The sequence below is a fragment of the Danio rerio genome, chromosome 25 (genome assembly GCF_052040795.2).
Source record: "Danio rerio strain M-AB ecotype USA chromosome 25, GRCz13ab, whole genome shotgun sequence".
NCBI lineage: Eukaryota > Metazoa > Chordata > Actinopteri > Cypriniformes > Danionidae > Danio > Danio rerio.
The window spans coordinates 20,280,455-20,292,909 of record NC_141045.1 but is presented as its reverse complement, the minus strand read 5'-3'; the positions used below and the strand labels follow the sequence as shown (position 1 = coordinate 20,292,909).

Sequence of the window (12,455 nt, the reverse complement as noted above, 5' to 3'; positions counted from 1 at the left end):
TTTGTGGAGGTGAGTGCAGTCAAGGATGCAGCAATTTGACTATAGTTGCGGACAAAACGACGATAAAAATTTGAAAAGCCTAAGAAACGCTGCAGAGCCTTGTGAGAATCAGGAGTTGGCCAGTTGGAGACGGCCCTTACCTTGGCTGGATCTACACGGATACCCTCTATAGAGACAATGAACCCCAGGAACGGAACCGACCTAGTATGGAACAAGCACTTCTCAGCCTTGATGTACAGCTGATTCTCCAGCAGCCGTTGCAACACCTGTCTGACGTGCTGAATGTGCTCCTGGAGAGAATGGGAAAAGATCAAAATATCGTCTAGATATACAAATACAAACTTGTTCACCATATCTCTCAGCACATCATTGACCAGGGTCTGGAAGACAGCCGGGGCATTGGTTAACCCAAAGGGCATTACCCGGTACTCAAAGTGCCCAGTGGGAGTGTTGAAGGCTGTCTTCCACTCGTCCCCCTCACGTATGCGGACCAGGTGGTAAGCGTTGCGGAGGTCTAACTTCGTGAAGAATCCTGCACCCTGCAACAACTCAAAGGCTGAAGACATTAAAGGTAGGGGGTACCTGTTTTTAATTGTAATATCATTCAGCCCTCGATAATCGATGCAGGGTCGCAGGGACCCATCCTTCTTCTCCACGAAGAAAAACCCCGCACCCGCTGGGGAGGAGGAGGATCGGATGAGGCCGGCTGCCAGAGAGTCGCTAATGTACTTGTCCATAGCTACACGCTCAGGACCAGAGAGGGAGTACAACCTGCCCCGAGGAGGAGAAGTTCCTGGGAGCAGATTGATGGCACAATCATAAGGTCGGTGCGGTGGGAGAGATATGGCCCGGGATTTGCTAAAGACCAGACGAAGATCATGGTAGATCACTGGAACACCCGACAGGTCAGCTGCCTCCACCTGAGAAACAGAAAGCACAGAGCCAGGAGACAAGGCAGAACCCAAACAATGTTTAAGACAAAAAGGACTCCAGGACAGGACAGAATTTTTGGCCCATTCAATATGAGGATTGTGTTTTATCAGCCAGGGGTGTCCTAACACAATGGAATTACAGGGGGACTCTAGCAGATAAAACACAATCTCCTCACGGTGGTTGCCAGAAATAATGAGACTTACTGGGACAGTAGTGAGAGAAATGAGTACAAGATGTGCTCCATTTAGGGCTCGAGCAGTCAAGGGAGTCTGTAGAGGAGTTGTAGGAAGCCCCCATTTGGCAGCCAGAGCAGAGTCCATGAAATTCCCCTCTGCTCCAGAGTCGACCAAGACAGCACATGGGTGATAGGAGTTACCCCACTGAACAGTGGCAGGTAGGAGAGTGCGTGCTAAGGGGGGATCATTGACAGGAGTTACGCTCACCAATACCCCCCTGGCTACTGGCGAGCATTGCCTTTTACCGGACATGTTGAAGCAAAATGGCCAGATCCGCCACAGTAAAGGCATAGCCTATTGGTTATGCGGCACTTCCTCTCCTCCGCTGAGAGTCGGGTACGGCCAATCTGCATGGGCTCAGACTCTTGGAAAGTATCAAGACTGGTGGGGAAAGAGGATCTTGGGACCCTCCTTGTTTCCAAGCAAAACGAGCCATACGATTGCGCTGACGTAGTGCCAAACGATTATCCACCCTGATGGCCAGGTCCACCAGACCATCAAATTCAGTAGGGAGCTCTTGAGCTGCTATCTCGTCTTGGATTTCATCTCTGAGTCCATGCAAAAATTGGTCCCATTGTGCTGCTGCATTCCATCCACATGAGGCTGCCAGAGTTCGAAACTGAATGGAATAATCAGAAACAGAGCGATCCCCCTGTCGAAGAGAAACCAAAAGTCTTGCTGCCTCACGCCCATGAACAGAGCGGTCAAAAACTTTGATCATCTCTTTTTCAAAATCATTAAAGTTAAAACAGTAAGGAATTTTGGCTTGCCATACTGTGGTTCCCCACTCACGAGCCCGGCCAGTCAGAAGGGTGATCACGTAGGCTACCTTGGCTTCTTCAGAAGAAAATGTGGCTGGTTGGAGGGAGAATACCACTGAGCACTGGGTCAGGAAGGCTCGACAGACAGAAGGGTCTCCATCATAGTGAGGTGGGGGGTTCGCTCTGGGCTCTGGGGAACGATGGACAGGAAGGAGAGTTGAGTGGGCTGACATCTGCTCAGTACGGAGCTGCAGAAGCTGAGCGGTTAGGTCTTCGATCTGGGAGCCCATCATTTCCAAGACCCGGTTAGATGAGGTGAGCTGACTTTCATGGCGACCTAATAGAGCTCCCTGCTGGGCCAGGGCTGCTCTCACAGTATCTTCATCTGCTGGGTCCATATTGGCCAGATTGTTCTGTCAAGGCCAGTAAACAGAAAAAACCCAAATGCAGGTGAAGACAATGATTTATTGTGGAAGGCAAAAATTCTAACAGATCTGTTCATTAGCCAGAATGCAAAATTGAAAAAAAAAAAATCTTCTAAAGGCAATGTCTCAGTCTCAAGGGAAAAATGCACAAAAACCTCAGTTCGACAAATGGGGGAAAAAATGCTCTTCAGCAAGCAGTCCTCTCAGCCTGATCAAGAAAGAACAAAAAATATTATAGTCCAAAAAAAAATGAACAACAAAAAATGACAAAAAAATACTTGCAGACTTTGATGGAGGGGAAGAGAATGACTGGAAATAACCAGGAACAAAAAATAGACTGGCCAGTAGAAACAGAGGCAGGTGTAATTGTCAGAACCACGCCAGTGTCCAGGACATCAAAAACTCAGGCAGCACAAGAGCAAAAACTTCGAGCAAGCCAGGGACTACACAGAAAGGCTGGGAAGGTAGGGAGAGAGTCCTGGAGTCAAACAGAAAAAGGTTAACTAAAACATTAAGTTTACCTATAGTTGATGTTGCAGGGTCAGAAGCAAACAACAATCTGGCACTGAACAGCAGAAACCCAGAGAATAAATAGGGGAGCTAATGAGGAGAAAATAAGCAAAGACAGGTGAAGCAAATCACCTAAAATTATGAGAACGAGGAGGTGGAGAGAAACAATCAGAAGCACAAACAAAGGAACATGTGGCTAATACAAACAGAACAGATAGAACCAGCCGATCAGCCAGGAGTCCTGACATAAGAGGCATAGTGAGCATTGATACACCCATATATTCATGGTGCATTGTGTGACTTTTCAGGAAGTGAATGTTTCAGTACACTGGAAGAATTTTTGTGATTGAAACAGCACTTGTGATGCAAAAATTATTATTAACAATTAGCAATGTTTACAGCCCTGCTGAAAAATCCAGCTTGAACCAGCCTAGGCTGGTTGGCTGGTTTTAGCTGGTTGACCAGGCTGGTTTTAGAGGGTTTTGGCCATTTCCAGGAAAGTGACCAGCTAAATCCAGCTAAAACCAGCTTGACCAGCCTGGTTTAAGCTTGACATAGTTGGTTTTGGCTGGGCCCCCAGCCTGGCTAGACTGGTCAAGCTGGTTTTAGCTGGTCATCTCCCAGCCTGACCAGCTAAAATCAGGCAGGAAATGGCTGGAAACCAGCCTGAAAATGGCCAAAACCCCTCTAAAACCAGCCTGGTCGACTAGCTAAAACCAGCTAACCAGCCTAGGCTGGTTTAAGATTTTTTTTTTAGTAGGGAGCAATATGCATCTATGTGTTTAATTTAAAATTAAGGCTGAAATCAATTTGAAATACATCGTCTTAGAGTAAGAGCTTAGAAGTAATGTAGGGTGCAGGGAACCTGTTAATTAGAATTCATTAAATATGCCCAAATAATCAATGGCATGAATAGTGTTTATCTCTTGTACTCTATTAGTTTTGGGTTAATTATTCTATAAGGAGGTAAAATATTATTGTAGAAACAAATTTTTATTAATTAGCCATGTTTACCACAAAAAGGCGTTTTTGTTAGCAAGAGATGTTCTATTTAATCCTTTATTTAATCCTCACAATGTTGTCAGTTGTGGAACTGCAGCGCGTACACCATTGCAAAAGAGCTTGCATTCTCTAAGAATAAACTAACATTACAACTCATGAAAAGACTGTTACTGCTATTAAGATGACGAATGCAAATAATAAGTTATATGTCAATATCACCTGTGCAATTTTAGACACCACCTGTTGAAACACATTACAGTTATTATCGTTAACTCAGTTCACCTCATTCATGTTAAGCAGTGCGTGTAGGCCAGTTTTTAGATAGTTTTGATCGTGTTGATTACAAATGCAATGAATTTGGTAAAATAAATGTTGTAGTTACAGTGTTTATTATTTTTGTGGGTGCAACTTTTGCTGGTGCGGCTAATATTTTTAAAGTTAGGAAAACCAGTGCTACTAAGCAAAAATGGTAATTTTAAGCCCTGTATCAGTCACAGTATTATTTCAGTTTTTGAAGACACACCTTAGTCAAAGTGAATGAAGTCATGAAGTTTATATTAATATCACTACAACAGTTTATGCTGCTCTCCGAATCATTGTCTATCTCTCCTGAATCTGTGTTTGTGTTGCCGGCGAGCAAATCAGTTGTTGTTCACGTAATGAAACTCCCATTTTTAATGCAAACCCTTCCCTCTTTCGCCACTCATCACTCCCACATAAACAAAGCTGGACTCACCCACTTTCTTGAATTTTTTTAAATTAGAGGTGTGAAACACCCTACTGAGGCAGAGGGGTTTCATGACTCTTTTAATTTTGTAGCATTTAATTAATCATGATGTCAAAATGGATGCTTCCATGATAAGGAATCATGCTAGCAAAGGAAAAAAATAGCATATAATAGCTCATATACAGTAAAGTCAGCTTTTCACTTGTGTTTACAGGTCTTTTGCCACTTGGGTAACGACTGTAAAAGCATCATGACCAAAAATGGTCTAAAGCAGCTGCTTTTTAAGTACAGCATGCCCATCACACCAAATGAGTTTGAAATACTTTGGAGCAGGTAAGATCAGTTTCATTCACTTTAAATGCATAGTTCACCCAAACATGAAAATCATTTACTCTCATTTTACTTGTTCCAAACCTTCAGAAGATAGCTGAAACCATTGACTTCCATAGCACTTGTTTTCCCTACGATGAAAGTCAATGGTTACATGTTTTCAGCTTTCTTCAAATTATCTACATTACTGCTCAACATAATAAAGGTTTATAACTAATTGATGGTGAGTAAATAGTGAGTAAATTTCTTTTTGGAGTGAACTATCTTTTTAATCTATTAATACATTTGATAGCTAATCCAGAGTCAGTATTATCATGACAAAAAAAAAAAAACAAGGGCGGATTTAAAGATTTTGGGGCCCTAAGCAATTCCAGCCATCGGGCCGAAGTCCTGAAATGCACCCTTTCTGCTTTTAATCCTATTTTATTTATATTGCTGTTTTTTTATATCACGCAATTTCTACATTTTAAGTCATTCGCTTTCTTTAAATGAACAAAAATAATAATAAATATATTTATTTTTTAAAATTGACTGCTGGACTCCTCCATGATGAATATTTTAATTGGTTAATATTATTATTATTATTATTATATAACAATACATTATTATAATAATATTATATTTAATTGTATACTAAATAATATTTAATTACGTTAAAATTGTGTTATACTTCTAGATACTTATTGGGACCCCCAGATTTCCCGGGGCACTAAGCGGCCGATTACCTCGCTTATTGGTTAAATCCGTCCCGGTAAACAACAAACATAAACAGCTGGAAAGTATTGTAACAAATGCATGTTGTCTACCCTTATATATCTTTCACAGATATGATAAGGAGAGCAAGGGCTTTCTCACTCAGAAAGAGTTTTTAAGTAAGCTCAAAATCACATCAGATGAAGATCAGGAACGTCAGGAACAGCCCACAGCAACACCTGACCTAGAGATTATGCTACAAAACCTGAGGTGAGAATCAAATAAAAAGAAAAACATGCTCAAATGGTGGATAAAAATATGTCCATCATACAAATGTGATTCTCTCTATGTTTGAAGGAAGTGGATCGGGATTGACTTCGAGAGTGTTAGTGGAAGTCTTGTGGTTCTGGATAAAAACAAAGATGGACACGTGACTGTGACAGACCTGCTGTCTCTTCTACACAGACATGGCTTTCAGTTAACAGAAGCACAGTTTGCACATCTACTGAGCCTGTAATCATCCATTACAGATTTTTTTGTTTACTCAAACTGTGGTAGATGTTGTTAGTCACCCATTCATTTATTATTCTTTTTTTCAGACTTGGCTTTGACAGCGATCTGAAGCAGCTGCCATACCTTGATTTCCTAAAGCATCTTGTTGGACCTCCAGTTTCCAGCTGGTCTGTATTTGACCCTTCTCAAGGTCTACCTGTGGCCTCTTCAGAGGAAATGAAGGACGGAGAAGAGCTGAGCCCTGGAAGAGCCATACAGAGAGTCAAAGAGTTGGTTACTACCTCCTCCGATACTCTCTTCAAAGTACTGACCATTTAAATAGTTTTTTAATACTGATAAGCAGAAGCTTGAAACATTAGCTTCTTAAAACATTCCCAAATGAACTCAGATCTTTGGTTTTCTAGGCCTTCTCTGCGTTTGATAGGACTGGAGATGGTATGATTCCACAAGCAGAGTTTCGGCAGGTGCTGGACCATTTCTGTATGCGCCTCTCTGATGTGCAGTTCAAAAAGTTGTTGTCTGAGCTGAGATTGAATGAAGGAGAGTAGCTTGGGGTTAATTGGAAAGAATTTCTCCAAGTCTTTAACCTCCACAACGAAGAGGTTTGGCTTTTTCAAATCATTATCAAATCAAAAATGGTTTAGGTTGCATGTGTCATATATTAAAATAACTGTTTTTTTTCATTAACCAGACAGCAGATGAATGGCTGAAAAAAATCAGTAAGATGCGATTCCCAAATCAGACCCGACCTTTAGCCATTGGTGACATTTTGAGGCGGGTACAGGAGGTTGTGTCGGCCCGCATCTACACTATAACAAAGGATATGGTAGACCTCGACTATGCCAATACAAACACAATCTCCAGATCTGACTTTAAGACCATCTGTGATCGTCACTTCATGCGGCTTACAGAGGAGCAGGTATTTTTCAGTACATACTGAAACAGTAACCAAGAAAATATCTTGTAAAATTGTGTGAAAAGCAAACAAACAATCCTCCACACTATCAACACTTGTTTTGAACGTAATGTTTCGGTCTGACCTTCATCAGACAAATATCATTCATTTTTTTTGTGTTTGAACTGATTGAGAAAATATCTTAAAACCTATTGACAAATGATATCAGAGGCTGCGTTCTTGTTAGTATACCTTACTCCTATGCTGAAATGCTGATTTGAGTCCTGCTTTGAATGGTGCAAGTAGGACCAGAGTAGTAATGCACATTTATATAGTGCATTTATTGTGTATTACCATACACCCAGATAGATTTACATTTGTGTGAGGTAGACTCTCCCCACCATCACCAGTCTACAGGATGCACCTGGATGATGCAATGGCACCACAGGACAACTACATCAATGTGATCACGACACACCAGCTTCGGTTGGATAGGAGAAACAATGATACAACCAATTAATTCAGTGGATGGGGATGCTTGGGAGGCCGTGATGGGTAAGGGCAGATGGAGGGAATTTGGTCAGGACACTGTGGTTACACCCCTAATCTTTACAAAAAGTGCCATGGGATATTTAATGACCACAGAGTGTTAGGACCTTGGTTTAACATCTCATCCAAAGCTTACTGACAGTGTCCCTATGCCTAAACTGGAACCTCTGCTGGCCTCACTAACACCCCTTCAAACAGCTACCTAGTGACTAGGCTTAGCCCTGCTAAGCTTCAATGGGCAACCAGTCTTGGGCTGCAGGGTGATATGGCTGTGGCTTTATATTTGCTATATTAATTAACTTGGTGCCATGACCCGGATATGAAAAAAGTAAGGAGGATGATTGTAACTGAAGCGAATGGTAAGAACTTTGCACGTAACTTTCATTCGCCTGAAGTTTGAAGAGGCAAACTTGTGACTGATATCAGAGACTTTAGTCTTTATCATCTTTGTTAGTGTGTCTGTTTTCTATGGTGAAATGCTGTTGTAAATTCTTCTAGGAGTGGCACAAGTTGAATTGACCCGGGGTTGGAGTAGGGTCTATGGGGGTGAGAGTAATGTAACCAGAGAGTAAGAATTTTGCACATAGACCTCAAGAGTCTTACTTACACTACAGGGCAGGCTGCAGTCTTGAGAATCCTTGTTAATGTGTTTTTTTCCCATGCCTAAACCCTGATTTGAATCCTACATAAAATGGTAAGTGTAGAACCAGAGGTGTTTTATTGGTGCTAAAACCAGGATAGAGTGAGGGTTGTGGGGTGAATCGAGCGAGATTAGTATTTCAGTGGATTTAAAATGTTGATTTATGTTGTTAACATGGGAGGAAAAATGACTTCCAAAGATAAATACTTATACTTGAATTGATACACATACCAGTTACTGTTGGTATCACTTTATTTTACAGGTGTTGAGGAAATCTCCAGAGCTGAAATTTAGATATGGTTACGACCAACTGGTTTTTGACACATGCATAAAATTTTGGATGCATTGCAAAGGCACTGGGCCATCTGACCAATCAGAGCAGAGTAGACTCTCGGTTTAGAAAGCCCTGGCACTGTGAGAAAAGAACTGAAGCTGCAGCATTAAAGTTTGTTTCGTAACTCTTTAAAGTTGCATAAAACTGGCAATTAAATAGTTTTGCACATAATTAACAAATAAAAACTTTCATTTAAGAGTAACCTCTTCAATATTTTGAAAGCCAATTATCTCTTTCAGTTACAAAACCTGTGGAAACTCCTACCAGTTAATGACTTTGGAAATCTAGAATATCGGGAATTCCTGAAGAAGTTCAGTGGAGAACAGAAAGGCCTGGATCAGGCTAAGTCGTTACCAGGTTCTGCAAGATCTACAGTGGAGAGACCAGCATCTCTCAGACGTCCCAAAACGGCACCCTGCTCCTTGAGACACTCAATGGTACAGTGCATCATTCGTTTAAACTGTCACATAAAATTGGATTCTGCCAATTATTCCCAGTGTTATTTCCAGGGTTCATATGGTCATGGAAAACCTGTTAAAGTCATGGAATTTTGACATGGCATTTTCCAGGCCTGGAAAAGTTTTGGAAAAACAGAAAAACCCACAAGGTTTTGGAAAAGTCATGGAAATTACATTTACATTGAGTCATTTAACAGACGTTTTTTGTCCAAAGCGACTTAAGCTGCGGTCACAGAGCTTGTGCTTGCCAAATTCTGTCATATGGCACTGTGAAAAGGGCCGGGGTTAAACAAAATGATTAGACATTAATAAAAGTGAGTGATTGCCTAATATTTTTAATTTCTTATTTTAAATGGTCTCCTATTGGTCTAACGCAATCACCTGATGCGATTTCGCAGGCAAGAAGCCTTCACCAAGCTTGAACTTTTGAATGCAGTGAAATGTGAAACTTGTCGCATGTGCTTGCGTTTCTAGTCTGCCGCGTTCACATGCCTATGAATAGAAGTCTATGGAACGAAGAGTACAGTGTGATCGCAGCTTTACAATAGAAGTAGTTTCATCTACTATTACTAGTTTAACAAACTATTATCTAAAATTAGTTTGACAAATATCTGTATACTGGAATGGAGATTAGTTGTTTTTACTTCTTTTCTTGACTAAAAACATGCTCTCTTCTCATTAGAGCTGTGTAAACATCATCTATTTAACAGAGATATAAAAATAAATTGAAACTAAAAAGATTGTTGCATGTTTTATGATATACTCTAATGGATTTAACGTTCTTTATTTTTCTTACCACATTTCTGCAGACATTACATGAAACATTAGGTCATACAAATTGACTTGAAAGTCCTGGAAAAGTCATGGCATTTTTGTAGTAAAAATGTGTAAGAACCTTGATTTAATTGTTAGCACCTCTGTCCACAGTCATCAGTCTCAGAGCATGTTCAGAGGCCGTCTACAGCGAGCAGAAGGTCTGCACCCCTCCTGAACTGTGAGGATGTGGAGATGAAGGTGCGTCCTAAGATCCAGGATTGTTGGAGACACATCCAGAGGAGATGCAGACATGCAGATCCTGAGCAGACGGGGGAGATTGATGTGGATGCCTTCCTAGGTACATCATTGAGGCCAGATTTCATTTATCTGCGTATCTTTCAAGCACAAAACACAGGGTTCCTACAATCATGAAAAAGGAGATTTTCTGAACATTGAAAAGTAAATGAAATTAAAGTCACGGATATTTCTTTGGTGAATTTGTCACAGTCTGATTGGCTCACAGTCTGATTTCAAATCAGACTTTTCAATAAATTGATAAAAAAAAAAAATTTCAATGTTTTTTAGTGAAATACTACTTTTTAAGTTAAACATAACAGCCTAACAGTTAATGGTAACACTTTACACTAAGTTTTCGTTAGTTTTTTAACATGAACAAACATTTAACAATTCATTTATTCGAATATTTATTTATCCGTGTTAATGTTAGTTCATGTAAATAAATAAAGTTGTTCATTGTTAGTTCATGTTAACTCAGAGTGCGTAAACCAATGTTATTACACAGCTATCTGGTATACTCGATTCTGATTGGTCAGTCGCTCCATTCCGAGGTATGTTATTCAGAGAAATTCGAATTAGCTTTGATTGTCATTGAATACGTTCACTTCCATAAAGTTACATCAACATTTACATGTGTCTGCTTGTCTGTCATGCCACTGTTTTTGTCTGTTTAGCGCCATGTTGTGACTAATTAATGCACAAGTTAATGTATGCTCCATTCAGCTCCATGTAGCATTTTCGTTTCTACCAGCTTTGCTTTTAATTAAAGTTTAATGTATTTGTGGCAAGTAGCCATGTAATAAGCTGGATAAAGTACATATGTGACCATGACGACTTTATTATGCCATAACAACCTATTGGATGTACTTAATCCCTGATTTAACAAGCATGAATTTGAATTGAATGTTGAACTATGGTAAATAAATGCTGTACATTACAAATGTCCTTTTTAGTTCATGTTAGTAAATACATTAACTGTAATTAACTAAATAAACCATATTGTAAAGCGTGAAACAATCATTAATATAGTTAAATAGAGGATTGGTATGATGTATACTTTCTTATAAAATAATAACATCAGAATCACCTAGAAAGATAATGGGTACATTCATTTGTTGAAAAGGAAATCCTCATAATAAAGTCCAATTGAGAATGTAAACAAATTAGACTTTTTTTGTTGTTAGATTTGTCTTCATTTTTTGAACTGATGTTTTTGCAGGGATCCTCCAGGGTCTTCACATTGAGTTGAGTCCATCAGAGTTTGAGCAGCTTACTGTCAAATTTGACATAAAAAGCAACGGCCGCGTCTCTTATCCAGACTTCCTGCGGCACTTTGTGCTCATGTTCAGTCCTGAGGTCAATTCTTCATCCAACAGACTTAGATTGCAGCTGCCCACAACACCCGTGAGTTCACTGTCCTCTTTAGTAATTACACAGTATAAGCAGTGGTGGAAGTTTTTTCACTGTTATGCTAAAAGTGTTAGTTCACCCAAAATGATGGCATTCATGTCAATCCAATCCTCATTCATTCATGTTTGGAACACAAATTATGATTGATGTTTGAAATTAAATCCAGGAGCTCTTTCATCCTTCATATAATGTTTGTAACTTCCATGCAGTACCATGCAGAGACTTTCCAAGGGGCATGTGGGGATCACGAACTGAAGAGCTTCCTTTACTTTTTCGTTCCCCTTTCCCTTACTACAGACTGTACAACTTATTGCAAGCAGTCCTAAACAGTCTTAAATTGCTTTTTTTTGAGTGTAAATTAATACCTTAAAAAGGCAGCGATTCTTAAATTCATATGATCATGAAATATGAATTTTCATGAGAAATTGTTTACTTGTGTTTGATTTTAAAGTGAAGCGCAAGTCATTTCTGCAGTGAAGATCATCGTCATTGTTGGTCGCTTAAGTGTTCACGTCATTCTAGACCAGGGGTGGGCAAACTCGGTCCAGGAGGGCTGGTGTCCTGCACAGTGTAGCTCCAACTTAAATCTCACAAATTTGTTTATAGATTTCTAGTGATTTTGAAGACACTGATTAGCATGTTCAAGTGTGTTTGATTAGTGTTGCAGCTAAACTATGCAGGACACCAAGTTTGCCCACCCCTGTTCTTTACCATTCAAGGATTGTACCTCACAATAACAGATTTCTTTATATTCTTACATCTATGGGATGCACTGTGTACATAACATAATGATAATGTGTAGTCCTAATATGCATGTTTCAAGTATCTGTCTCCGATATACAAGATGTTATTCGTGACTTTTACGTTTGAATTCAGTGGTGTCATCTAGTGGAGGTGTGTGAGCTGTCCTAAGACTGCTGCAATTTTTAAATTGTATTTATTTAACATCACTTTGAGCCAGTTTTGCAACTATAAACATGTTTGAT

The 12,455-nt window shown here is 39.9% G+C and overlaps 1 protein-coding gene across 1 annotated transcript in view; it reads left to right on the top strand.

Annotated features, from left to right (window-relative positions):
* Positions 1 to 12,455, top strand: part of efcab6 (EF-hand calcium binding domain 6) — a 29,552-nt gene that overhangs the window by 14,783 nt on the left and 2,314 nt on the right. The window contains 9 exon segments of the mRNA NM_001309483.2: positions 4,809 to 4,927; positions 5,750 to 5,887; positions 5,975 to 6,130; positions 6,217 to 6,433; positions 6,535 to 6,732; positions 6,822 to 7,049; positions 8,788 to 8,985; positions 9,934 to 10,120; positions 11,279 to 11,463. Coding sequence (NP_001296412.2) covers positions 4,809 to 4,927; positions 5,750 to 5,887; positions 5,975 to 6,130; positions 6,217 to 6,433; positions 6,535 to 6,732; positions 6,822 to 7,049; positions 8,788 to 8,985; positions 9,934 to 10,120; positions 11,279 to 11,463 — 1,626 coding nt within the window.